Below are 26649 nucleotides of genomic sequence, written 5' to 3' on the forward strand. Positions count from 1 at the left end.
AGTGTTGCTAAAACAAATTCAAACACCTGCTCAGAATTGTCACCAGCACCACCCTCCAGATACTTTTGCATGGATTTATGTATTGGAAAACTTCCTCTGTATGTTTCTTGCTGGCTGTACACTGGTTTTCTGCTGTAAAGAAGATGTTCACTCCGAACTCCATACCTGGTGCAGAGCACACACCAACATATTCTTAGGTGGAACATGTAGGGAATAGAAGAGCAACAGGGACCTATTCTAGAATAGGGATGTGTTCTGGGAAGAGTACAGATTATTATCCTAGAGGTGAGAGCTGCCCTGTCACCTCTAAAAACTACCTCCTAGTTCAGTATTTCTTAGGGAAGATAACCAGTTTAAAAGGGAACAGTTTTGTTCCGAGATTACCAGAGGGCCAGAGTTTATCTGAACCTGATTTGATTGAACACATGGAAATTTACTCTCTCAGTCTCCTTCTTCCTGTGAGTCAGATAAAACGTACTGTATCATCCTTGCATGAGGGAGGGGATTGTTAGGAAGAAATCCTGGGAGCCTAACCTGAATGGACTAAAACAACTGAAGCTGCAATCCCAGTTAAGCAAGTTGCTTGTCTTGGCAGCACGATGCTCTGGTGGATGCTTCCAGCCATGTCATTGACTCAGGCTCTGTGCCTCAGGCCAAATAAGTCAATATGAAAAGGAAAAGTTTAATAAGCTCTGAAGGGAAGCTGTCACTAATTACATTAGCCCCAAGCCTCTGTTTTCCCTACTCTGTGTCTCTCAAAACAAAGGTGAGCAATGCTAAAAGGAATAAGGGTAAAAAGTTTACAATTAGAACAAAGCAGTACCTCTGACCCTCCAATTTCACTTGTAATCACTTTTCCTTTGTAAACCCAGGTGGCAAGCAGCAGGAGCCATCAGCTATTCAAAGGCAGGTGATAGGACATCTGAAAAGTATATTCTTTTTATTTGGAAAAGGCTTGAATCCTGAACCAGGACGTGCTTCCTCTGCTTGGAAGGTCCATCAACCAGATGTAAGCAAGTAATTAAATCCTAGCCTCTCTCATAGGGTTTCAAGGAAGATGAAGTGCCTTTCTAGCACTGTCATTCCCAGCCAAGCACATGTCAATGACATGGACTAGCACTACCTACAAAGAATGTATTTCCTTCATTTATGCAAAAGAACATTCACGCAAAAGGAGGCAATCCCTCCTTCCAGACCTATGCAAACCACAAATCCTTATTCTCCAGTGATTTCTCTTGACAACAAAATGTTAGTAAATTTCAAACTTATTAAATTTTAAATCAAAACAATACCTAAAAGTTCATCACAGATTAAAGGCAACTCTTTTGCTTTCCAACATACTGAAGAGGGAAAAAAGCCCGCTGTGTTTGTATGGCCGTTACGGAAGGAATATATTTAGAAAGTCAAATGTCACTGCCAGTAAATAGATTTGCATTGCTTATTCCCATGTGCATTCTTTGCTTTTAGAATATCTGCTCTATTAAGAACTCGGGAAACACCCTGGTAGACGAGAACTGACTGCATTGTGGGACGGCTGTTTTGGAGTTTTGGCTGCAAGCAGGTCACAACTATGTGACACAACTGTGACCTGTAACAATCAGAGAAAATAATTTTATTGCACATTTGGGGTTCTGTTTTGCTGGTTTTGGTTTGTTTTTGTTTTTTCTTGACCACAGAAAAACAGGTTTGAAGTTTGGACTTTGCTCTAGGAAATGAGAAACATGACATCTGTATCATAGGATACACTTGCTCACAAAGATGAAAACTTTCTTTAGGGCCTTTAAAGTCCTTTTTCTTTGCCACAGAGCTGCAATATGTAGACCAGATATTTGAAATAACAGATGTATTTCAAAATGAGCGACAAAAGCCCCAAGATGTCTGTCTATTAGTTGTCTTTCAAACAGCTCCCCGAGTCCAAGCAGTTGGAGGTAGCTGGGTGCATGTTCAGCTCTGAGAAGAAACTCACCCAAAGTCCCTGCTCCTTTACTGTTATGGCTACCTGTGTGAGGATCTCCAATCACTCCTACAGTGTCCTAGACCAGGCTGTATTATTTTGCCCTACAGCTGAGAACTCTCCAGCAGAGTTCACAGCTCCTTCAGCTCTTCCTCTTTTTGCACAAGAGAAAACTCTGCTTGTGGTGCAGGGGAATTTCTGGGTAGAAGGGAAAAACTGTCGATGTTGCAAATGTTACTTGAAAAAGAATGCAAAAAAAAATTAATCAAAGCAGAAGCTGAGCAGTTTGGCCACTTCCCCCTGAGCACTGTATCACCCTGCAGCCCTGCTGCAAAGTGACACATCCGCTTTGGCACGGTCGCTTGGAGAAAGCAGAGAAGCAGGGGTGAAAAGCACACAGCTGCACAACCCCACCTAAAGCAGCAGGGACAAAGGCTGTGCTAATTCTCAGTATTTAAAATACTAGACAAATCCCACTCAACGCTTGGGAAGTGCAAGAACGAGCACACATCTGGGAAAACTAGTGTCAGGACTGATAAGGCTGAACTCTAAGCTTAGGAGGGGACCAAGCTGCCAGACAGGAGAGTTAAAGGGGATAGCAAGAGCAAAGAGCTGGTGGCACTGACATGTGTCCTGAGCAAGACACTTCTGGAACTGCCTTTAATTTTGACTGATGGTATGAGCAGAATCAAATCAGCCATTCCAGCACAAACTAAGAATGGGGTACTTCTCTGCAAAATCTGTGTACAAAATCAGGACAGGATCAAAATTCAGAGCACAGCTGTATGTTTGCATAGTGGCTAGCCAACATTTTATGGCTTGACTACAGGAATCTAAGAATAAATATGTTCACTTATAAATAAATACCTATGACTGAAGCCTCATAATTTAAAAAATGGGAGTGCAGCTTCCTCTTTTTGAGCAGTGGAATGAGCAAAACCTGGCTGCACAGGCAGGCAAGGAAATGGTTAAATGAAACAGCCTTTTATGTTTTGCAAACGTGCTTCTAAATAACTTTACCCACCCAGAACTATTATTTGGGTGGATCAGCCCTTTCTTAAGCTTCAAAAGAGCCTATTAATATAGCATAACAATAGAGAAGTTGAGCTAAAAGAAAGCTTCCTGTATGCGGTTTAAACTAAGCACAAACCATCTGCATAACCCTTAACACTACCTAAGCCTTGAGGGAATAAGGCTCAGGTGCCAAGGAAAATGGAAACACTGTTTTTTTTTCTGTGTTGACCCTGCAAATTTTTTAGGTTGGTCTGCATGCCTTTGATACAACTTTAGGGTCACTGAACTTTGGAAAGAGCAAGTAAAACAATGGCAATGAAATGAGGACACACACTTGAATGGCAGGGCAGCAGAATGCCCAGCCAGTACTGACAGAACTACTTCTTTGCTGTCTGCTGCTCCTGTGAGCTCTAAAGCTGCTGCCTATTCAACTGCTAGTCAAAGCCACACAGCAGGGAAAGAATACATCTGATATTAGCAGAACTCAAGTTACATATATCGACACTGATGTATTGCAAACTTGTGCAGTGTCTTAAAAATTCCCAGAAACACGAAGTCACAAACCATGGTCCCAGCCACAGAACTGTGATCTAGTTATTTTGCAAGATCCCAAGACACAAAGCAGCCCTTTGAGCTGACTGGAGGAAAACTCCATTTTGTAGAAATTCTGAGGTTTCAAAGTTTGATTTGAATTCCACACTGGAATGAAAACCAACACTTTTTGAATGCTTTTGCTTGAACAGAATTTCTGTTCAAATGTTGCAATTTGGCAGGAGATGTATATGAGTGCTGAATCCCAGCAGTGAGCGGACTAGTATGGGTGGGGTACGGGAGCTTCAAGTTCAAGACCTGCTCTGTTTGAATCAAGAGAGAGCTTTTCACAAAATGGGAGTTTGAACCTTGCACGTGTAGTAATTTCTGAGCAAGACACTAGGAAACAAAATATGGAAAAGCCTGCCCATCTCTTTAGTACTTTCTGGATGAAAACTAGCTCCATAAAATGCTTAACTTCCAGTGAAATGAAATTTACCCTGAGCAGCTGTTTGGGGTAATTTAGTTTATCTCTACTGAAGAATCCTCAAGTGGAAATGAAATTCTGTAGCTCAATGTCTCATATACCTTCCTGATTTTGGCCTTTTTAGAATTAAAATGGCTTGAAAATCTCCAGCAGAACATTGTTTGGTGGGAAATGTTGATTTTCAAAACAGAAACTCTGCTTCTGACACTCCTATACTTTTCCCTGAAACAATCTTGAGGACAAAACTGGTCTGAAAGTGTATCCAACTTTTTAAAACTCCTGCTAGTTTTACAGGCATTGTTTTGGGGGCTTTACAGATGTGAGGTGGGAAGCTTTTTTACTGGGGGTGGAGGGTGTTTCCTTAGGAAAACAGTTGATCCTGACACAAAATACTTGGTACTGAACAAATTCAAATTCCGCACCTCAAACTAACCTGCATTTTTTTATCATGATAGTTTCTTGGAAACATTTTAATTTTTCATACTTGCTGGAGATGATTTTTTTTTTTTCCATTTAATAGCTTTGTTGTACAGGAGATCAGTTCCACCTCTCCCTGAGCTCTATGCTGAACCAACTCATAGCAGAAGAGAGAGATTACTAGATTTTAAAACCAGAGTGGGCTCTATCTTACTATCCAGTGGAAAATAAACCTGGAATTTCTTGCAGACTTTCCTGAAGGTTGAATTCCTTCAACAAGTTCCTGTATTTGACAAGAGCTTTTTTGGACTAGGTAAACCAAAGCTGTCAAGGCCAGTAAGTTGTGCTTGAGCTGTATGTTTTCATCTTTTAGTCTGAAAAGGAGATACCAGAGTATCTCTCTCCTGGAGAGGCACTACCTCCAGTAGCTGGCAGGTCTGCCAGACCTGCTGTAGAATCATGGAATTGTTTATGTTGGAGAAGACCTCTAAGATCATCAAGTCCAACTGTAAACCCAGCACTGCCAAGTCCATCATTAAACCATGTCTCTAAGTGCCACATCTACAGGTCTTTTAAATACCTCCAGGGATGGTCATTCATCCACTTTCTTGGGCAGTCTGTTCCAATGCTTAACAACCCTTTTGGTGAAGAAATTTTCCCAGCTATCCAATCTAAACTTCCCTTGTACAACTTGAGGCCATTTCCTCTTGTTTCATTGCCTCTTACTTGGGGGAAGAGGCTGACCCCCACCTTGCTACGACCTCCTTTCAGGCAGTTGTAGAAAGCAAAAAAGGGTCCCCCTTAACCTCCTTTTCTCCTGGCTAGACAACCCCAACTCCCTCAGACACTCTTCATAGGACTTGTGCTCCAGACCCCTTCCCAGCTTTGCTGCCCTTCTCTGGACACAATCCAGCACCTCAATGTCCTTCTTGTAGCGAGAGGCCCACAGGATTGGATGTGCTCTCACCAGTGCCAAGTTCAGGGGGATGATCACTGCACTGGTCATACTGGCTCCACTCTTTCTGAAACAGGTCAGGATGCCATGGGCCTTCTTGGCCATATGCTCTCACTACTGGCTTATGTTGAGCTGCTGTTGACCTTCACTCCTAGGTCCTTTTCCTCCAGGCAGTTTCTGGCCACTCTTCCTTCAGCCTGCAGCATTGCATGGGGTTGCTGTGACCCAGGTGCAGGTTCCAGCACTTTGTGCCCTAAGGGTTCACTTAAAGGTGTGGGAACTCATTCACTTGCTCTTTTGAGTATTTGGCTGCCTAAATGTAGCTCTCCAGTCAACAAATGGCTGACAAACCAGACCCAGCCCACAGAGCACTTAATGCATGTCCTTGTCCAGTGCCACCACTTATCTCTTCTCCTGAAAGGTAGTAAGGCAAAAGTATGAGCAATTTTGAAGACCTGTGGCTGCTCTCCCCTGTAGACCAGCAGCTTTGCCCTTGGCAAATGACCGCCCAGGGGATCAGGACTCAAGACTTCTCTGTAAGGCCCAGGGAAAATCCCCAGTTACATGACCCAGTTACATGTGTTACATGCTGGAAGAGTCATGCATGTGCATCTGTCACCTGATGGGAATGGCTACATCTTAGTCACAGGGGTGGGAGGCAGGCAACTTGATTGCCTCTGGGTGGCTTCCTTCAGCAAAAAGGCTGGGCAGCAATGACCTAATGGATATTTCATCTATTATAAGCAGAATTTCATTTTTAAACTGATTGCCAAGTATGCAATTCAGCACCGAGGAGGTTTAAGAAACTCTTAAGCTCTAAGACAGAACAAATAGTTTGTTGCTGTTTTTATTCCCTCACTGCTGGCTAGAAGTGTAATTCCTTGGCTTGCTGGCACAGCACCCATTTGCTTAAAATCTTCCACCCCCTAATGCACTCCCTTCCTATCTCTCCCATTCTAATAGGTCCCTTCACTGTGTGTACATGGCATCTCTCACACACTTTGACTTTTGTAGCTGAGCTTTCCTACTCAGCAATACGAAAGCCAACATATTTTAACTTTACATGATGTGACTAAGTTTCTGTGATACATGGCTCAGTTACAGAGCTTGGGTGTCTGCTGCTGTTTGCTGGTGGTTTTCTGGAACAAATCAATCTCTCCAGTTTCAATATGTTCCAACAGATGCCACACATTAACCACTATTTTTATTCTCAGCCTGAGTTTCACCCCTCCAACCTTTCCCAAAATATTATGTTGCCAGTGTTAGTTACAGTTTGTTTCTGTCTGTAATTATTAAAGTCTCTTCCATGACAACCTGATAAAAGGTTGGACAAATTCCCATACTTATTAAGCTCTCAAGTGATGCAAATTGTAACAAATATGCCAACCAGACTGGAAGAGCACTGCCTAGTTTGTTTTTACACAAATCTGTAACTGAGCATGGTTATTTTCCTAAGAAGAAAACAATATCAATAATACAGAGCAAAACAAAATTTTGGCTTCTTTAGCCTCTTTTCATCCTATTTCCTTTCTATCCCATTAAGTGAATCAGATGTTCAGCATTAGACAGCCTCTCCTTTGGTTACACACAGCTGCAGGCACTGGGTGGGACTCTAGTGCCTGCAAAAATACCTAGGAGGAAACATAGAGAACAAAGCCAATATACAAGCAGTGAGAGGCTCTGTGCAATGTTATGTAATGTTACTGACCTCTTTTATGGGGCAGCTGGAAGACAGTTACGTTCTGAACATGTTAGTTGGATAACAGAAAAAGGGATTAATGAAAGCCTTTGTTTAAATTCACTTGGAAGCAGTCCAGCTGTAATCATCTCCCTTCTGGTGTTCCTTGAGCACCGGACAACTCACCACGTAAGTATTTATGGACTGGTGACTGTTTGTGCACAGATTTTAAGTCTGCTCTTAAGTCTGAGATCCTCCTATGCAGTCAAGTAAAAGCATTAATGCTTTGACTCTAGTAAGAAGAGGAAGAGGAGAGAAAGAAAGGAAAAGACAGGGACAACGTGTTAGAGACAAATGAGAGACATGAAGTTAAGGACACTCTGAAACATTATCCATATCTCCTGCAGTCTGGGCACGGGACAAGGCATCACACAGGCATGCTTGTGGTGGTTCAGGCAGCAGAGCAACAGCTGCTCTCCCAGGTAACAACCGTACACAGCGAGCAAACACGGCCCTTGATGCACTGCAAATCCATAGGGTGTAATTCGTTCAGGCAAATGACTCAGTCACAATTGATTAATCAAATAGGTATGTCTCTTACACTCTCAATTAGCCAACTCTGTAAAACCATGATCAATGTGAAGTTTCTTAGGCAGCACAACACCATCCCTCCCTTGACACACTTCCCCCCCCAGTTAGCTTCATTATTCTCATAAACTCTTGTTGACCTTGTCTTGCTGACCTCTTGTTGTCAGTCATCTCTATCACTGAGATTTTGGTATTCCAAGGCAACTGTGTGGATGATTCAGAGTTGCTGCTAAAGATTTCCCCCATATTTGGGTGTGGTGAGAGTGCCCAAAAGAATGACTTCATCTTGCAGTAGGTGAGCAATAAACAGTCTACCTGAACAATCCCACAGACACCTCGGTTGCAAGCTGCATGGAGATCTGCATAGCAGGGCAAGAGACAGGTGAGGATAAAAAAACTATCGTCATGTAAGTTATTAGAATGAAACAACTATAAACCAAACAGAGCTGCGTTAAAATCCTGGCTCCAATTTTTGAGTTCTCTGCAATGTTGCTTGGGTTTGAATTTGATGCCCAGGATAACAACTGAATATATACTGACAACAGTACTTAAATGATTTGTTTTCTTCTTTGCAGTCTCCACTGCTCATTTGCACATTGCTGAATGACTGTGTCTGAATGAGCTGCATAAGAGAAAGGGGTTGCATGGCACAGCAGGTAGGTAGGTCATGCACTAAGTAACATGCAGGAATCCCATTTTCTTGTCTACAATGAGTACCTGGTCATCTTGGTCCACAGAGAACGGGTCAGATGTGGGGCTGGAAAGGGCACAGTCCTGCTTGGTCCCTTAGGGTAAATAAGGCTTGACTTCAGTCAAAGAATTGTTTACAGGGATTGTTAATAAAACCCAGCTTTGTTAAGCAGTTGTCATGCTTGCACTGGCTAATGGCTGAGAGATGTTGTGGTGAAGGGAATGCTGAGGAACAAAGCTGCACAAGCATCAAGGGAGAACTGGGACTGTGCAAACAACTACAGACAGACCTAGTTCATCACAGCAGATCAAAGCAGAAGAAGGTAAAGATGCAGAAGATCCAGCAGACACAACCAGACATCAGGGAGCAAAAAACCCTGGTAGTCTAATCCTGCGCTCATTTTTTCCATGACAGAAGGACCAGGCCTCTGTCTGCCACCTAGGCAACTTCTAGTCACCCAAGGCCTTTTACCTCTGATTCTGGCTAATCTTTTCCAGTGGTTTTGCTCCCTGGCTTTGCCTTCTGGTAACACCGACATTAGACTTTCGAATAAATAATAATTACAACACACTGGCATTGAGTTTTGCTGTGAGAAGCATTTTTCCACCACAGGGGTGTAAGCCGCTTGCCAGTCACCCACAATTTTGTTTGGCACAAAAAGAGAGGGATTAAAAAATAAACACAGAGTAGTCAGATTTACAATGGTTACCTGTCTCCTGCATGTTATTCCTCCAAGAACTACAGAACATTGTTTGGAGCAATTCTGCACTCAGTATTTTCCACCAGGTGCCTGTGGCCTGAAATGCCAGGGATCTGAATCAGGGTCAGCCCCCTGACACAGCAGAACTACAGGCATGTTCAGGCATGTTTCTGACTGTGTCCTGCAGATTGGCAATTTAAATGAAAATCCATACAATAAACAGGCATTTGATTTTGATGTAAGTACTTCAAACACTTCTGAAGTCACCCTTGGGTGAGTCACAACACCTCCAATATGCAAAACCTTTAGATGCTTGTGTCTAAAAATGGAGTCAGGAAGTTTGCCCTTCACAGTCAAGGCCTATGCAAGCCAACAGTGCTATAAACCAATTCTTCCATAAGCAATAACAGCTCAGCTGTGAATCACTGGAATTTGGTGACTAACCTTTGGTGGAAATTAGAACTTGTTGCCTTACCCACAATTTTCTTTCTTACCCCAGAAACACCAGAAACGAACTAAATCTGTCTTAAGTGTGCATACAGGAAGAAGAGGTATAACAGTAGTCGTTTATAGCAGCAGCTTGAAAGGAAATTCTGCAATTCACGGGTGACAAATTGCAATCTTTTTTATCTCAGTTTCTGCTAGTAAATGACTAAAATCACTGTTTGATCAGGCTTTTTTAGAGTAGCTCTTGTCTTGCTCTCTAAAACTACAGAATGTGCAAAACCACTGCAAAAATTCTTGCTCTGGTGTACAAGAAACGTAGTGAAAAAACCCCTGCAAGAACAATGTACAGAATAGATCTGGATGACAGTCATTCCAAAGGCAAAATTATTACAGGCTATTATCTAGTTGTCTGGAGGAGCCATGGACCAGCTGGCTGTGATGTTCTGCTCAAAGTTAAACACAGACAGGAAACCGCATGTCTGATACTGTAAAAATCGTTTGTCTTCCTGCCATGGCTAACCAGGCAAGCAACCCAAAGGGGCTGTTTTCATTTAAAAGAAACACTAATCCACAACAATATAAAAGGAATGACAAAGCCTCAATTCTCCCTGCTCCCGACTGGAGTTAATGCCTGTGTTTGTGAATGAACTGGAAATGTTATAAAGTGAAGTTTTACATTACTTTAATTTTTATCTGTAGTTATTCACTTAATACATATAAAAGTAGCACATGGTTTTCATGAGTCACCTCGAGCGCTTACAGCACATGACATAGAAGGAAAAGTTCCACTTGGAAGAGTGAAAGGAATTAGGGTAAAAAGACTGGGTTTAAATTTCTACTACTCCTTTTAGGTTGATCTGGAAGTGTGAGTGGGCTGCAGAGTTGATAGGAATGAAGGCACTTGTGTTGAATTTCTAGAACGGTTTTCCTAACCATACCCACCAAAGACACATTTATCAGTGACTGTGTTCAGCTACACAGCTCCAGGAAAAACAGCTATAACGTAGCTAACTCACAACAAAGTAGCCAAAATCCACAAGGGTGTGGTTCATGTTGTACAAAATCACTAGACAGCTGACACAGAGTAAGATCTCTTCTCTGGGAACACATTCTCTTCAATAAAATCAAGGCAATCAGTTAGAATTAGGTCCTGGGTCTACCATCTGTGCTCATATCAATACCAGTATATACTCAAAATCCTTTAAAGAACACCCAAGTAAGGGTTGGTCACACAACCATGGATCAGCAGTCAGGTTGTCTGGCTTCGAATCAACCTTGGGGAGGGGATGAGGAAGATGGGGATGAGGGGTGGCACCAGATATGGATAGCCTGGGCTCAGGGAAGCAAAGACTTGCTAGCTTGCTCTTGGCTAATTTGGTGTGGTTTTGTGACCTAAACTAGTTAGCCTTCGTGGAAGCTAGGAAGTGACAGCTACAAGTCACTCACATAGCTGTCCCCCTCAGCGCAGTCACACACCATGTTTCCCAGGAGTGGAAACAACAGCCCAACCTGTCGTTATCTCAGGTAACAAGGACTTAATTATATCTGAGGAACTTAGGGGGGATGAGGATGGGTGTGGTGGGCCACACTCCTTCAGAAGTGTGTGTACACAGAGTTCTGCATAGGAGGCCTCACACTTGCCTCAGAGACCTGACTTGGTCGCAGTGAAAGAATCACAGCTGGTAGGAGAAAATAAAGCACGAGGGGTGCCTGCACCATGCACATCTGTGTGTGCAGCATGAGGTCCACCAGCACTGCACACATCCGTACTGCCTTCACTGTGTCTGCAGTGGCCTATATTAGCGTTCATGAAGTAGAATGGGGATGGGTTATGCACTTGCGGTTTGGTCTGTACTCACATTTCCCTGGTTTGTGAACTCACATACGCTTCCTTGTGCCGTAGTAGGTGCGAGGGAACAAATGTCCCAGAGAACGAACCTAGCTACTTCACACCCGCCACAAGAGAGGTACAGATGGTCACTTACACCAGGGAAGCTGACTTTAAATTTACATCCTATCACATTACCAGTAACATCTGTATATGTAGATAACATGCTGTGGCAATACAGCCTTTTAGAGGAGGTAGGACCTTAAATATGGCATTTGCCTTTAGTTTAGATTTTGTAATGTAATTAACATGTGTTGCATTTTGGTGTATCAACAGAACAACTGTGAGCATCTTGCTTTCATCTTCCATCAGCTTTTAAGTGCAGTGTCTTGAGCTGAATATTAGACTTACTTCAAAATGAGGACAGCCTGGCAGGAAGAAGTACCCTCAGACACAGAAAAGAAAGGTTGAGACTTTGCAAGATTCATAAAAGACCAAAAGAGCACCTGCCACTAGAAGTTCTCCCCCACAAAATGCAGTTCCAAAGTACATTGGTATAATACAGTTAATATTATATGCAAGGAATGTAGGAATTCAAGGTAAATTATTAAACCTACCTGATGTAAAAATGAGCATATCATTGCATTCTTCACCTGTGCAGGAACACATGAACATCAATCCCCCATCATCCTTCTTTTCTCTCATCAAACACTGCTCCGATTTATAGTCATCCAAAATGTGACCATACAGTGTTTTCTGGGGATCATGGCATATTGTTTCTAATGTCATATTTTCATCATTCTGTCTCCTAAAAATGAAAAGGAGAAAATTGAAATCAAAAAGGGAATATTTTACAAAGGGAGCAGACAGGACTGCGCCTGCCCAAAATTTGCCTCTTTTGAGAATATAAATGGTATTTAAAGAGCATCGTATTTTCTTCTCTGTCTTTCCTGAATGGGGTAAATTTGGCAGTATCTGGGCTCCTCACATCTGTACAATGGCACAGCTATTCCTATATCACATTACTGCTAAGCTCAGAAGAGTGCCTCTGAAATCTCACTTAGAATTATTAAAGCTAATGCTCAATGAACTGCTGTGAACTTCAGAACATACTTTTGGTTTTTGCGGTCACTGAGCAGACAGTAAAAATCTGTGGGAAATTATGACAAAAACGGAATTATTTCCTCAAAATCTGAGGAATTTCTAGTGAGTTGGCCTTTTCATTTTGCTTTTGAAGCCTACAATCAGCACAGTTTGTGCACTGAAGGAGTTATGTATATAAAAAACCTCAACCAACCAAAAAATCCTCCACCAAAATACCAATCATAAAAACTGATGCAAGCTAGAGATGCCTCACAGTCAGGGAAATATTTACAGCGGATAATCTGGACCATATTCCTGTGTTTTGTCCTGGTCCACAGATTTAATTTCATTGACAAAAGTCTTGAAGGCAAAAAGCACTTTACAGTTTTCTTGCCTTTTAGATAAACGGTCATGAAAAATCCAAAATGTATCTTAAGTTGTACAACAGCCCCTTTTTATGGCGATAATAGACACTGATGACTTACTAAAGAAGCGCAGGACAAATATGGAACAGCACACTGGACTGATCCTGAATTGAAGTGCCTACTTCCAACTACGCTGAACGTCCCAAGTCAATGGACACAATTAATCCCTTAGCACACAAATTAGTTATGTCCCTCTGTAAATCAGCAGCAATGCTGCAAGGACTCAGTTCTGTTCCTTTAGTCCAGTTATTAACTCATTAACAGTGTTTCTGGCTTTCTTTGGTAGGATTGGATTCCCATTTATGAAAGCGCAAACCCTCAGTTTTTAGACTGGAACACAAGCTTAAAGCCAATAAATCCTAAAGAAGCATTACAACTAATTTTCATAACCTCTTGATTTCTTTGAACCTAGACATAGGCTATACAAAAGGCATCGTGCCTATATCAAAGTCTCTACCTACACAGAAGTTTTTTCCCATTAAGAGGAAGTATTTCTACCTATACATGGCAATAAGCCTCTTGTGATAAATCCACATAATCTAGTTCACTTGAAACCTGAGAGAGAATTGTCTTTGTTCAGCAACTGTCACCACAATCCTCTCGAGCCTCAAATCTGTTTCTACTCTTGAGTGCTGTGGGTGGATACAGTTTAATGGTTTGCCCAAGACCATGCCTCTTTTCCAATAGCAGCTTAAGCTGGAACAGAACTGTTTTAGAAGAAAAAAAAAAGTCCCCAGAACATTTCATATCAGAATTGTTAACCTCAAGCAACTCTTGGTATGCTGTGCACAGATATGAGTTGGGAGTGAGAGAGCAAAGCGTGGTGAGGTAGCAGGGACATTCTGAGTATCAGAGCAATCGAGGAAAGTACTAAGCCATGATGAATGAGGGTGTGCTCCTGTCCCCAGCTGCAAGAAGAAATAACTTACCATATGGCAACACAGACTTCACTACTCTTCTCGCAGATAGAAGTGATGTTGCAGTTGCTCTTGCACTGATGTTGGTTTGAGCAGGTTGTTACTTTAATATCACAAAATTTGCATAGGTTTGGCATTTTCAGTCCACTTTCCTTATTTCTCTCTACAGGTGATGTAAATTCAGCTTAAGGAAAAAAAAAGAAAAGGAAATTCAGTAATGGTAGATTATCAGATTGTATTACTGCTTATTATGAAGATAAGGTTTTCATCAGAAGCAAACATTTCCTCCTACCTTAAATTAGAAAATCTTTGATCTTTCACAGCTACCAATTTTCTTTACAACAAGGTAAGTGCCACGGTGTCAAGACCACGTTAATCAAAGTGAATTTGAAAAGCAAAATGAACTTCTATTGACTTCAGAGGGAGCAAGTTGCTTTGTAGTTTGCAGAATCAAACATTTTCCAAGACCAGTTTGCACTGAAATAACTCCTCTGCACTCACCCGTTGGCATTACTCACAGGCAGCGTATCTGTCCCCCATGCATAACAATTGCATCATGGTCTGTGTGCCAAAGTAGCTGTGGGTTCCATAGTGAGAATGCACAATTAGCTGTGTGACATTATTATGACAGGGATCAGGACGAATTTTGCAATTTTGTCTTTACTAACCTGAGGCCTAACCTAGGTGTCATCCCTAATCTGATTACTGTTCACACATAACACAGAGCTGGAACAGACTTTCAGCTTAAGGTAGATGGTCTGCCAGAGGTTGTGGGTGAAACTTGAGCTAGAAATGCAACAGGGCATCTGTGCAGCTCATGTGATCTACTACAGGAGTGTTACTGGGTTAATTCCAGGGGACTTGAACTCAAACTAACTTGCAATGACAGCCTGTCTTGTAGATGTCTGCTTTGACCCAACAGCTACTTTTCTGCACCCAGAAATTGAATCATTACATGCTTACTGATTCAGAGTCTTAGTACTCACCATCTGCTTCAGTGTGGCAGTAGTAAGGAAAAAGATATTTTTTGTGCCAGTGTTTGAACTTCAGGAAACATACTCTTAGCTCAAATACTTTTGAAAAGCCAGTGCAACTACAAGGAACAGAAAACGCTGACACAAACTTCTTTCTAAAGCTGAAACGAACATGCAACTATCTGAAGTGGAGCAGACAATCAACAATGGTTTCAGTCTGACTCACTTTGCAATGTAATTGGAAAAGTAGGTCGAACCGCTTTGAGGAGATACTGGGCTTACATGTGTCTTGGTTTTTGAGACAAAACTTTAGGAGGAAACACTCCGGAATGAGTGTTCCTCCCCTTTTCCTCCATCAATGAGACAAATGGGTCACAAGGAGTGAAAGTGGGAAAAAGAAACCAAACTGTTTATTAACACACGAACAAAACAGGGCAGAACAGGATAGAAAACCCCCCTCAAAATACAACAAATTCCCAGAGAGGGGCTAGCTGGGGCCACCCCGTGGGCCCACTGGGGCCGCCCCTGCAGGCTCCCTGGACCGGCGAGGAGGGAAGGGAGGCAGTGAGGCAAGGGGAAGGAAAGGGAAAAAAGAACAAGAAAAGAAACCAACTGAACTTTTTCCAGCTAGCCAGAACACAAAGGAAACCAAAAAGCAGCACAGCGCTCCCGGCGCGCTCCCTCCCGAGCCCCTGGAGCTGTTGGGCTGAACCGTTCAACTGCCCCCTCCAGCCCCTGGCTCCAGCCCCGGCCCCGGGTCCATCTTAGCGGCACAGCGTCCTTGGGCATTGAGCGGATGGTTAAGGAATAAAGCGGCTTCATAACATCACCCCAGGACAACATGCAGCACAGCCCTTCTCTTGTAGCCACCTGTGTGTTAAAACTGTGTTCATACTGCTTTCTGTGGCCAAATGTTGCTAGTCAACCCGTAACAGGCAACCAGGGATTTGTAATTTCCCCCTCTCTACTCAATTAGCTGAGAAATCAATTTTTTCCTTCTAGAACTTCACTCTTTACTACCATTAGCTTATTTTATTATGGGAAATAAATATACATGATTTTTCCAGGAGGAAATAAAAGGGCCTCTTGCTAACATTTTCAATGGATTTCTGAACCATTGTGAGGGACTGAGAGAAAAGTCTTCCCTCTTCATCCAAACCACACATCCTTCTCACCACTAGCATGCTCTGGTACTGACCACTGTAATCAGTGGCAAAACTTCCAGCGGTTTTACGGTATAGAAGAAGATGCTACACAGAGGGGCTGGTTAGGATGAGCTCACTGGGTGTGGCAGTGTGCTCCCCCCTGCTTTTGGCTTAAGCAAGAGCCAACAGTGCTGGTTGTGAGGGCTGCACCTGGCTTAAAACTGGACTCTGGGAAGACAGATAACAACACAATAGCTGAAGACCATAAAACTTACTCAACAGCTGAGGGTTAGTTGAGCATGCGCCAACCAAAATACAGCTGGCATGCAAATATTACTGCAAGTCAATCATCTTACTCCATGAACAGAGAACAGCCCAGGGTCTGCTAAGCTCTCCTGCACGGTAGTGGGCTGCATGCCAGGATCTCCCCTTGAACAGGAATGCCTCTTGAGGTTACTCCTCAAGGCTGAGAGAATCCTTATTGCATCAAATACTCAGTAAGTGAACTGGGAAGAAGCATGCTGAAACTTTGAAAGCTAAGTGAGATAAAGGAATGATTGTGCACATATAATCCTTTAGACCTAAGTTCCTAGCCTGGAACTAGGTGTGGATCCAGACACAGCTGGAAACCCCCTGAAAAAGGGGTTTAGAATGCGAGGGGGTCCTTTCTGAACCCCGTGACTCAACATGAGGGTGTCTCTGACTTTTATCCCACCTTGTCCTCTATGCAGTAAATAATCAAGAGTACCTTGCCATCAAAGCTTGTTAAAGCACTGTCACTTTTACTGTCAAACTTTGTTAAAATAAACATTGCCCTTCTCTCTTCCAAGGGAAGTGTGTCACTCCATTTACAACACTGGGAGCACTTAAATGGGTGGAGAATGCTGGCAGAATTTTAAGTCCCAGGTAAACATTTCTTGTTCTTAATTATATGTGTTGCAACAACTCGCAGCAGCCATGCAGAGGAACAGTCTCATTGAGGCAGGTGTAGTAGGAACTCAAAAGGTCTTGAATGTAGTGTTCTATGAAATATGTGTTAACATAATCTTCATTATAGTAAACTGTACATCTCTTCTGGAAAAGAAACTAATAGCTATAACAACTTATCTAGGTTGCAGTAATGAACGAAACCTGATAGTGAGGGACTGTCCCTCTACCCAGAAAGAAACAATCTATGGTCCTAAAAGCCTGGAAGAAAAACAGAGACAAATACTATGGGAGAGGTGAAGTGACTCACCCAAATTTACACAGGAAACCTGAGGCAGGGTGCCAAACATCTCACAACTGAGCACAGAGGAAAGACATCTGCTGCTCAATCTGCAAAGACTTCAGCTGCATCTCTGCTGCTTTCAGCTCTGAGCTCACATGGCAGCTGTGGCACGACGGATGCCTCTGCCATAAACATGACGCAGTTCCCTCCAGTGCCTACAGCACTGGAGCCCAAAGCCACGTGAAGGTGGGTCCTTAGGTAAACTGTTTCAAGCACAATGTATTTGTTGAGAGAAAGGGTTTGGTTCCTATGCCATCGCTGGCTGTGCCAGGTTCTGCCAAGGCTCACCCACTGGAACAAATGGATGACAATATGTTTGGACCTCTTCCAAGGAGGGATCATCAAACCAAACTACTTGGAGAAAACAAAAAAAAAAAAAAAAACAAAAAAACAAACCAACAACAAACCCATCTGGAAAGCAGCAATCCCCTGCAAGGTCACGAACCTTAAGTTTCTAAGGTAGGCATTAGTTTAATCACTAACAACACTACCAAAAGGTTGGGCAGCTAGGGTCAGGTAATTTCTTATCAGATTTAATTACTGTCAAAAGCTAATGGGGTTCTCGGACTTCCAGAACTGACTACACTTGTATTTTCCCCCTGAAATTCTTCTAACAGAGGCTCACAGATCAGTGGCCCTCTATTCATGCCTCTGGCAGTTCAAAGTACTGTATAAACTGCCCAGGTGGACAAATTTTATTCCATGCTTCAATATTTGATTTAAAGTGAGACTGCAGCTTACTTTCCCTAAGACTGTCATAATGCTCCAGCAGGTGTTGGTGTGTTGTTTGTTATTCCTCATTGGCCTTGACCACTGTGATAACCCATCTAGTTCCAAAATGAAGCCAGTGTGACTTTTTCTATCTGATGCTGAAACCACACTCTGCAAATGGCCTGAGAGGAAGTCTGGAGTTAGAGATGAACTTCGACATCACCCTTTGATCACAGCCTGCTACTAAACTCTGAGGACTTAGAAATCCTGAAAAGATGGGTCTTCTTCCAGGTCACATGAACTCCCAACTAACTTTACTCAACAAAGTCCTACCTGGAGAATGACAAATTGGTAGGATTCTTCCCCAGGAATGTGTATTCACTCATTACCTGAGGGACCTACAACCCGCAAGTGGTTCTGGACCAGCAAGATTGCTACTCTTCTTGTAGTTACTTAAATGTTCATGTTTAAGTAACATGTAGTTACTTAAATGTTCATGACTATTCTGCTGCACAGTTCATACCACAGTAGCCAACTGCTCAAGATTTTCCCCTGTTAAGACAGCTAAAGTCACTTGAACATTGTGGACAGAAGCAACCTCTGATTTTGCATTAAAAAAAAAAAAAGTGGATATAATGAAAAAGTAATGAAAAAGTCAACAGAGAAATCAAAGATTTGCACAGGTTAATGAAGCCATCCATAAATGTGTGCTTGTCTCCTAAAATTTGAATTTGCCATCCACTCTCTAATGTTAGTTTTCTTATTTTGACTTCTACAGGAAGCCTAATTCTAGCTTTCCTTGCTTCTTTGTCCATGGAGAGGGCTCCAAATAAAAGACTGCGGTTTCTTGGCTATAAAGCTGTCAGCCAACCAGTTCAGCAGAGATCAGCCACCGTGTTTAAAATGCATGGAACGAGCAAGCCAACACGTGGGCTGGACACTATGGAAGAGACACTAGAGCAGTCACATTAGAAATGTCCACTCCACGGATTCTGGTGGAACCAGGCTTACAGGACAATGCTTCTCTTCTATGGTTCACATCTTTATTTATGATTTCTTGGGACACCATAAACAGGTCACCTCACCCAAATTATATTGACTTGCCTTGAAGTTTGCTTTGCACCTGTTTTTTGTAGATATGTAACTTCTATTGAGGCCTAAGGTTGTAGTTTACTTTTCCCTTATTTTTTAATATCATTACAGAATTCTCACAAGCTAACAACATTAAATAAAGCCCAAACCAACATGCTGTCTTTTTCGGAAATATCTACACTGGAAAACTTTTTATGCCTTACGATGCATTTCAGAAACAGCAGCCAGTTTCTCTTACTCCTATCTCGTAAAATCCTGTCATGCACTTCTGTTCTCTCATCCAGTGTCTCTGGCACATGTATACTTATAAAATAGCAAGCAGATCCCACCCCCGAACACAAAAATGCTGAGAGAGACATTGGGATGAGAACTCAACTACTACTCAGCTGATGTGAAATAATTCCACCTGATGAGAGAGACTTTAAGATTTCACTCCCCTGTATCACGGAAATCTGCCAGGAGGACAATGCCTTTATCAGAGAGCCTTGAAGCAGATTGTCCTTGTTCTCCCACAAAGCATAGCTCCATGACATCATATATCTGTGTTTGGAAAGCACAGTAGCAGCTATGAAGAACATCCAAACTGTATTACCTTCTCATCCAACAGAAAGAAAGCAAGTTTTGCCAGGAACAGTACTAAACACCGCATGATTTCTGTTTTGACCACCATCCCCAGTCCATGATCTGTAACCCCAGCAGAACTTTGACAGTTATGGAGACACTGCCAGCTTCATTAAAGCGGAGAGGTGATGGCTCAAAAGCACATTCAATGCCTTACAAATATTGATGAATTAATTGCAGGACTGAAGGAGTCAAGGAAAATGCATGATCTGAGCTTTTCTTTAAAGATCTGGATGAATATCCTGATGGCTATTCTTAATTATAACGATTACATTCAGTGTGGTAATACAAGGAAGTGAAGATGGAAACATAATCAATCCTAAAGATAAAAAAAAAATCATGAGTTACAAAATCACAAGACTAGCCAGACAGATCATGGAAATAAAGGAAGGGAAAAAACACAACCAACAAAAAAGCCCCAAGCAACCAAAAAAACAACTTCTGGGTTCTCCGTTACTTGCCATTGCTGGCTGTACTCTTAAGACTGCTTTTTGAGACATGTTTTGAAACTTTGGCCATGAGCAGGAGGTTTGGAATTACTGTCTAACTAAAAAAAATGAGAAGATAAAAAGAAAATAAATCACTGGGATCCAGGAGGTGGATCTTCAAGAAAAATAGCTGTATTGTATTACTCATCTTTAAATCACAGGAGCTGGCAACACTGCAGATCACCTAGTTACTCCCATCATAACACCTTTGGGGTAACCCTATGAAACATGTATTTTCAATTTTTCAGTTGCAGCTGCCATTTCTAAGTTTAATGCCATCTGAGCTGAAATGGAGTGTCACTCTGGTACATGCACCTATATTTGCCATGTGAGTATGAGCTCACAATATTCACATTGTCTTGGACACTCCATTGGGTGCAGTGGAACTTTTATGATTTTGTGACTGTTTCTATTAAGATTAACAACAATGATTATCCAGAGTGCTGAGACAGCCTCTGTAAAGCCAAACATGAGCTATCTTTTACGTACAACTAAAATATGTCAGAGGAAAACAGGTTCCTGTTTAACTATCCCTCTGGCAGGACTCCAGGAAACCACATTCCTATGGATTGTTTTGCAGAATCTCTCAGCCATGATCTTTATCATACATAGTCACAGATCACTGACTACCATGGAGCACAACAGCTGCCTTAGTTAGTACTTAAGGTCATGCCTTTAAGTGTACTGATTGCACTTCTCCAAATTTCAGGGGCTCAGCAAAGGATAAAAGCCAAAATAACTTGTTTGAACACAGTACTTTGTGAACCATTTGGAGGAGATGTATGTCATGGTTTCCCCCTGTCATGTAAAGGCTTTTGCCCATCATATGAAAAAAATGCGACTCACACCTACCACACCAAAGAACGATTTGGTGGGCCCCACAGGCTTTTTTCATGTTTGTGTGACCTACAACCTGCTCCTCAGCCATGACTGAGAAGTGTGCTAGAAAGAAGAGAGCAGACTAGGTAAGCCATGCTGACCAGCTAGACCTAGCCAGGAGTAGATTTGCCACCCCTAGATGAGGGAAGGCCAAAGTAGAACAAATGGTTCATAGCAGGAAAGCCACTGATGAACTGCACTGAATTTGGGAAACCACCATTTCCTACCTACCAGCAGGCAAGATATAGGGGAAGGTACATGCAGAGGGAGAAGACAAAAGGAAAAGGAGCAGGAGTTGGCAAACTTCGTTTAACTTGCCTCTGCAGTAGAAGTGCCTGGCTTTTAACAGCAAGTGGAACTGGCAAAACTTTGCTTTAGGGATTGCTGCAGGCACTGACACAGACACAGAATCAAATCTGGCAGGAGCGGGGGGAAGGGACACAACCAGAAAAAATAAGAGAGAGAACAGCACACTAAGCTGGAGATCCTGAAGAAGAAAATAATTTTTGTATTTAAAGCATTAAAATATCACTATTTTTATCCACTATTCCCAAAATGAGTGATCATTAGCAGTCTTAATCATGGGCTGGGCTCTTCTCTCTGGTATACAGGGCACAGCAGTGCCTCAAACATGCCTAACGACAGAGCTCACTGTCGTGACTGCTGACTGACAGCAGTGCAGGTGAGAGGAGACTCCAGCTCAGCACTTACAATAGAAGTGTGGAAGCATTCTGAAAACATTATTGTGATGCCTCAAATAATGAGATGGATTTTCACCTGCAGCTTTTTAACTTGCAGCTCTCTCCCACATTTTCTGGGCACTATTAAGCACTCCATGGTTGGAAGAACAAAAGAATACTGTCTCCAGGCAAGGAGGCCGAAAAAAATATAAATGATGGCTTCCCATAGGGCACTTAAATGGACATTTCATCTTCTCCTGACTTTAACCCACAGCCTCCCTAACACAGCCAGTAACAGCACACAGCACTGGAGAACCATATGTGATATAACACAAAGTTCAATTTATTCAATTATGACTACAGGGTCTAGGTCTTTTTCTGCATAATGCATTACATTTGGAATTTACTGGAAGTTGTCTTTGGTGGTTAACCCCTCCTGGGACTCCAGATATACAGTGGACATCAAGTACAACAATGCTCATCTGGTTCTCAAGATTAGCAAAAACAGCTTTCCTGCCTTGTTGGAATAAGCATGATTCATAGTTCAGAACTGACATTTGCATAACTAATTCTGACCTGTGCACTAAGAAGCATATCCTGCATTTTAATCTCCCTTTTTATTCTCGTCTGCTCAGTGAAAGCTGCCATTACTTCACTTGAAACAGAGATGAAACAGTATAAACACTTCAGCTTTGTACAAATGTTATTTTTCCAACTCATATGGTCTGAAAATAGACAGCAGTCATTCAAGAATAATACAGTTATTCTGTGATATTTTTTCATAACAGATGAGTCTCTGTGGAAGACCCCCTAACAATTTAGAATATACATAATTAGGAACAATTCTGACTCAGAAAAACACAAATGTAGCTCCACTCCGTGCTACAGAACCTCACCAGCACAAACCCATGAAACTGTATCTTCTACATAGCTGGAATGGAGTTTCATTCATATCTCTTCCTTCAGCCAGTTAATAAAACCTGTTTATAGTAACATGCTTCTCTCCACTCTTGTTCCCTCAACAGTCACACCACCACCACCAACCTACTTCAAAATATGAAAGGGCTCTTAATTCTTCATAATGGCAATGGGGAAGGTGAATCATTTGTACTGATGGGCACACATATTCCCTCCAAAAGCTTAATTTACATTTCTTCCCTTTATGTCTCTTACTACAAAAGTAATGAGGAACATCCACCTTAAAGAGTAATTTACCCTGTTTTCAAGGGTCTATTTATTAAACTCCCAGTTTCCAACAGGGAAATTCAGAAGTCCACCCAGTACAGGTGGAACAAAAACTTAAATTTGCTAAAAATGTTATATGGCTAAGCTATTTCTGTGAGCTGTGAAGTATTCCATAGAAACACATCCTGGCACCTCAGTTTATCTGCAAGGCTACTGAATGTGCTCAATGCCACATGCAAACTGAAAAGCCCATGGGATCACAAAAGAAATTGATCATATCCTTAAGGTACCAGAGCTGCTTATTGGGAGGCATCGCTTTCTTACTTACAAGCAGTCCTAAATATCTGTCTTGGGATACCTGCTTAATGCAAAGGCAATCTTGTCTGCCTTTTTAGGTGCATCCTCACTGGACAGGCTACAGGTGGGAGGAAAGCAGAGAAGTTTTTAACTTTATGTCTCAGGTCAAGGGAGTGCATCTTCTGCTAAACTTCTGGGCAACAGAACACATTAGGATCTGTGGTACAGGCAAAGAGGCAAATTTCAAGTGTTAGGAGCTTCCTGCTAAACTGTATTGCCAAACCCTGCCATCCTTCCCATGGGGAATTGCAGTTGTGGTACTTGTGATGGACAGAGTCGGTGGGCATATGGGTACAACAGTTCCTATTTTTCCCTTACAATGACAACTGTGGTGCTGGCTCTTTGCTGTGACACCAGAGCATGCTGTGCAGATGGAGCCCTGTCCTCAGCTCCCACAGACCACTGCACCACCAAAGACACACAGAAATCTAAAATAGTAACATATTTGCTTAGCCAAACACTCACAAATGACACTCCTACAGGGCTTTACTCTTATTTAGTATAGGGCCTCATCATGCCTAACTTTCTGAATGGCTTCAAGTAACCAAATGCTGGCCCGGCATACACACAGCATCACATGAACTTATTGCATTAAATTAAAAGGATGGAGGTTTTAAAATTTTCATGTGGATCATCAAATCCTGTTAAAGCTGATTTACTTCAATACAGGTTTTATTAGGAACAAGTCTAGTCAGACTCAAAATTGAGAATTACTGCACATATAAGTTGTGGTTTATTCAATTACTTTTAAATCAACTGTAAGCTCAAGAGTTCTGAATTCTGTACATGGAAAAAGCTTTCGTGTTACTTGATTATCTACCTGCAGCATTTTCAGCAGTAATAAGGAAGGCTGGATAGACAGCAGAAAATCATCTCTTCCAAACGCAAGGTGGAAATTATTTAAAGACTGCTCTCTACACTGGCAGCATACAGAAACTCAGGTGGCAAAATGCCAAATCTTTCTCCTGAAACTACAGCTAACTCGCACTAAAGTTAACCCTTGCTACAGCTAAATTCTTGCCAAATGTGTATCCTCTACTGTATTCAAAAGAGCGCACTAAGAAAATTAAAACATAGAGGAAACTGTGTAAGTAACACTTAGAAGCTGCTGTGGCTTGCCAAGAGTTAATACAGGTAGGCAGATGTTTATTAATACTGTTTATTCACTCAGGAGACTGGCAGGCACTTGCAAACCCTCTCTGGTCTCAGAGACAAACCTCCAGGAAACGTTATGAAATATGTTACTTTGGGGGAAGACTTTTGCTTGCTTTTTAAAGTAGTGAAAATGAAGCATAGACATAAAGACTGTGACAAGTCACACAAAACAGGAAATTCAAAGTTACGTCTGACTCCCACAGGTTCCCTTTGATACAGCCAGGTTGCTTGGTGAATCAGAAAAAGTGTCACCCCTGTATTTGCCATTTTATGCTTTTAACTCTCATTTTTATTTGCTTTACTAGTATGCCCTAAAAACTGGCGACACACACTCTCCTGACAGGTTTAGAAGTCAGAAGGCCAAACCCGTGTTCCCTTCTGAAAGGCTCCTGCCACATGCAGCTTTACAGAGCCCTCATCAGATCCCTCCTTTGGGGATGCCACTGCAAAGGCCCACTCACACACACACCTCTTCTGACATCTTATTTTTAATGTTCCTTTTTGATGCAAGGAAACAACATACTTTGTGAGCTGCAATTGTCTGCCACATGGAGAAATCCTCAGACCATTTTCAAAAAAATAACAAATTTGTTTCTAAAGCATTGTGAACACAAAAGATCTTCCCTTTTCCCCCTTCTCTCTAGTGAGGCCATAAAGAAATATCTGCACAAAGAATTTTGCAAAAAACATCAATCATTCTCCCCTGCTCATTATTTGTTCACATCCCTCACTGCACTTTCTCCTTCCTCCCACAGGAATCAGACCGCACCTCACCACACCTCCCTCCCCCTCCAAAGGCCAGCCTGACCCAGAAGAGTTCTCCAATCTATACATCTATCTGACAACACAAACACAATGAAGAATGTGGTATGAGGAGCGGCAACCCACAGCTGGGGTAAGGCAAAACTGCATACTTCAGCTGCAGTTGCACTGTCAGGGGCTGAGAAAAGTCTCTGTGGATATACGGCTGGAGCTACTTCTGGGAAAAGGTCAGGCTGCCCCACATGCCAGGGATGTGGGGGACCTGCTGTCTGCTGCTGTCTCCAACCCACATCCTGCTTTCAGATGTTAGGAGATGGCACAGCCCTTCCAGGAGAGGAAACAGGGGCTCTGCAGTTGGTCTTTTTGCCAGGCATCATCACTGCAAGGGCAGATGGGATTTGCTTAGGACTCATCTGCATGGGTTATGACACTTTGGGGAGAACTCCAAGGATTGATGTTTCTTCCCAGACATGTCAGCAGAAGCACATCAGGCCTCATAGTTGTTTAAATCCACTGTAAAAGTAGGTTGGAGGTTATTTTGATTCTGAAGTATAGAAAAAGAACTTTTGGTGTCTCAAGTTAACATTTATGGGAGACATCTAAGAAGACAGGGACTACCCTCTGTGACTGTTTCTTCAGCAGTACAGAGACCTATCAGATGCCTCCTCTTCACAGGATGCTGAAAGAGTCAGAGCAGGCTTGTTTTTAGAATATAATTTTTTCAAGAGGAAGGATATAAAAGGGACAGAGAGTATGTGAAGCACATATATCTTCTGTCTGATGTGAAACATCTGATTTTGCTGCAGTTCTGTAATGTGAACACAAAAAACAAAATTCAACCAATCACCCTAATTCTGCTTTGTTTCAGGGAAAAAGTGTGATGAACATTTACCTGAAACTGCTTCTAGTCTGGGAAAATACTCTGTAAACCCAGACAAAAGTTCTACCTTTTGTTCTGAAACTTTTGCTGAACTGCAACTCATATCTCTGATTTCAAAGATCCTGATTCAGACTACAATTCCTTTCTCTGAACTGGAATCAAGACCCTGTGGACCAAAGAACAAAACTTTAGTCAAACAAAGCCAAACCTAAATAATGGATTTGGGATTAAAAAAAAAAGTAAATCAAAAGCAATCTTAAAATGTAACACGGTAACTGGAATGGGCTGCATCTGTTCAAATATCAGTTTAAGTGTCACAGTTACAAGCAGGAAATACTTCAGAATTATGAAGCACAAGGGGCAGAAATAGCATGAGTAAGACATAAAAAGATTTTATGTACAATAGCATAGTTTGGAGCACACACATTGCAGGCCTGCCATTCGGTGTTTTAATTTCACCTAGGCAGAGGTATTTGAACAGAAGTTCCCCACTCTTTTTCCATGCACTGGCACTTCACAAGTGCACCTTTTGTGTCAGCTGCTGGAGCGTGTTCGAGCCCTGAGTTAGGGGGTGCTTTGTGCCTCGAACCAGAACCCACATTCTTTGAGCATGATCTCAGCAACCTACACAGCCAGGATTGGAGCTGACAGAGCAAATGGGGTTTGGCCACAGCTCCTAAGGCCATCTTAAACAAGAATGAGGTCTGCATGGCAAGAGTCTCTATCCTGTACAAC

General features: G+C 42.2%; 1 protein-coding gene across 1 annotated transcript in view; it reads right to left on the reverse strand.

Annotated features, from left to right (window-relative positions):
• Nucleotides 1-13926, reverse strand: part of TGFBR2 (transforming growth factor beta receptor 2) — a 33090-nt gene extending 19164 nt beyond the window's left edge. Inside the window, exons 1-2 of the mRNA XM_017732081.1 lie at nt 13728-13926; nt 11908-12098 (exon numbers count right to left, since the gene is read on the reverse strand). Coding sequence (XP_017587570.1) covers nt 11908-12098; nt 13728-13852 — 316 coding nt within the window. The 5' untranslated portion in view covers nt 13853-13926. The remainder of the gene's footprint in view (nt 1-11907; nt 12099-13727) is intronic.
• Nucleotides 13927-26649: the final 12723 nt, after the last annotated feature.

This window comes from Corvus brachyrhynchos, unplaced genomic scaffold (assembly GCF_000691975.1).
Source record: "Corvus brachyrhynchos isolate BGI_N302 unplaced genomic scaffold, ASM69197v1 scaffold53, whole genome shotgun sequence".
In the NCBI taxonomy this organism is placed as follows: Eukaryota; Metazoa; Chordata; class Aves; order Passeriformes; family Corvidae; genus Corvus; species Corvus brachyrhynchos.